General features: G+C 50.8%; 1 protein-coding gene across 1 annotated transcript in view; it reads right to left on the bottom strand.

The window, feature by feature from the left end:
- Positions 1-992: 992 nt before the first annotated feature.
- LOC107080811 (fibrinogen C domain-containing protein 1-like) overlaps positions 993-1848 on the bottom strand; it is a 9015-nt gene continuing 8159 nt past the window's right edge. Inside the window, exon 9 of the mRNA XM_015369016.1 lies at positions 993-1528. Coding sequence (XP_015224502.1) covers positions 1269-1528 — 260 coding nt within the window. The 3' untranslated portion in view covers positions 993-1268. The remainder of the gene's footprint in view (positions 1529-1848) is intronic.

Consider the following 1848-nt stretch of genomic DNA (forward strand, 5'->3'; position numbering starts at 1 on the left):
TGCTCCATCTCACCATCAGTTTGGGGCCCTTGGCCGGGAAAACATTGAAGACCCCTGATTTACACCATGCTGCATCACCACCTTAACCACAAACACTGGTTGATTAACACAGAGCGCTCTCTGTTCATGATTTAGCTCAGCAAGGGAGGGGGGGCTAGTTTTAAGTCCCGTAGGCCTGGCTCTTGGGGGAGTCCAGTTTAAAGTTCTGCAGTTCTCCTGGTAACATGTCTTATCTCTGTCCCTCAGCCACTGAGCCTGTCTGTCTGAGCTGGCTGCTGGACTCATGGAGCTCTGAACCTCCCCTAAAATTCAATGGATTCCTGGAACCCTGAATCTGTTCCTGTCCAGATCAGAACCCCAGGTGGGTCTACGGACTCCTGGATCCCAGAACAGTCCTGTTCTGATCTGTTTTCCCTGACCTGGCCAGGATTCCTGCCCGCTCCCTGGGGCTGGTGCATCAGGGACACTCTGGGCGGCTCTGCGCCGCAGCTCATTGGCAGTCCATCAGCTGGATCCTGCCTTCCTCCCAGTCTCACTAACCCTAACTATTAAACCAGTGTTTCAGTGGTTGAGCGGTGCCCCGCCCCCCCTGCAGCCGCTGCGGTTCGTTGATCCACAGCTCCGTGTTCAGTTTCTGTCTTTTGTTCATAAACGTTTAGAAACGTCCCACTGCCTGACCTGCCATCCATCTGCCCCGTTCATGACATGAACTCCATCTTCTGTCTTCAGCTAACTGTCTGATGACCTGAAATGGTTGAAATTTGATCGGATTAGAACCAGTCAAAACCTACAGGAGTCGACCGGATTAGAACCAGAATGAACAGAAATACATTAGAAAGTCTCCCTTATTCTGGAGACGATGTGAACTGATAGATCAGAGGCAGAACCCTTCCTGGTTCCTGGTTCATCATCCCCCCCTGGTTCAGAACCCATCAGACTTGGTTTGCCAGGTGGATTAGACTGAAACACAGAATCAGATGAGGATTAGTTGATCCTGCAGCGGTCCGAACACCAGAGCAGAACTCTAACAGCTTTAGTTGTTCTGGGATCTAAAGCACAAAGACTGGCTCAGGCAGACTGGTTCGGCAAAAACTGTTTAATAACAAAATCCTGGGTTTTACAGTGACTGGATTTCATCGGTAGGACCCAGTACTGACAGTAACAAGCAGCACAGGAACGGATCAGAACATTTCCTAACATTCAGGGACGGTTCTGGAGATGGGAGCAGCAACAGAAGGCCAGACCCAGGTCCTGCCTCAGGGCCCGGTTCAGGACTCTGGTCTCCTGGGTCGTATCTTCATCTCAGTGAACCGCAGCGAGTACTGCCAGCCGGTCCAGCTGGACCACTCCACTCCATCGGCGTAGGAGGCGTGGCCTCCTTTCAGGTACTGTCCGTTCAGGTTGGAGGTGTGGCAGTTCCGGTACCACCACGCCCCCTGGTAGTACGCCGCGCAGTTGTTCTCCGACTGGTCCTGGTCCCGGTCTTTGGTAGTGAACCGCATCCCAGAATGCTTCAACAGGGAGTCCCCTGGGGAGGCAGAGGAGAGTACTATGAAGTTCCTTGTATGCTGTAGTACTAAGAATCTGTTTGTAGTACTATGAAGTACTCTGCTACACATTTCTATTTTGATAATGGTACAAAATGGTACTGTTTAGTACTGTGTTATAGCAGGGTTGTACTTTCTGGTAGTATCTTGCAACAGCGTAGTACTTAAAAGCAATGTTGTGGGGCATTGTAGTACTGTATAGTAGTGCTGTGGGGCAGTGTAGTACTGTATAGTAGTGCTGTGGGGCAGTGTAGTACTGTATAGTAGTGCTGTGGGGCAGTGTAGTACTGTATAGTAGTGC

The sequence above is a fragment of the Cyprinodon variegatus genome, unplaced genomic scaffold (assembly GCF_000732505.1).
Source record: "Cyprinodon variegatus isolate N-32 unplaced genomic scaffold, C_variegatus-1.0 Scaffold2358, whole genome shotgun sequence".
Lineage (NCBI taxonomy): Eukaryota > Metazoa > Chordata > Actinopteri > Cyprinodontiformes > Cyprinodontidae > Cyprinodon > Cyprinodon variegatus.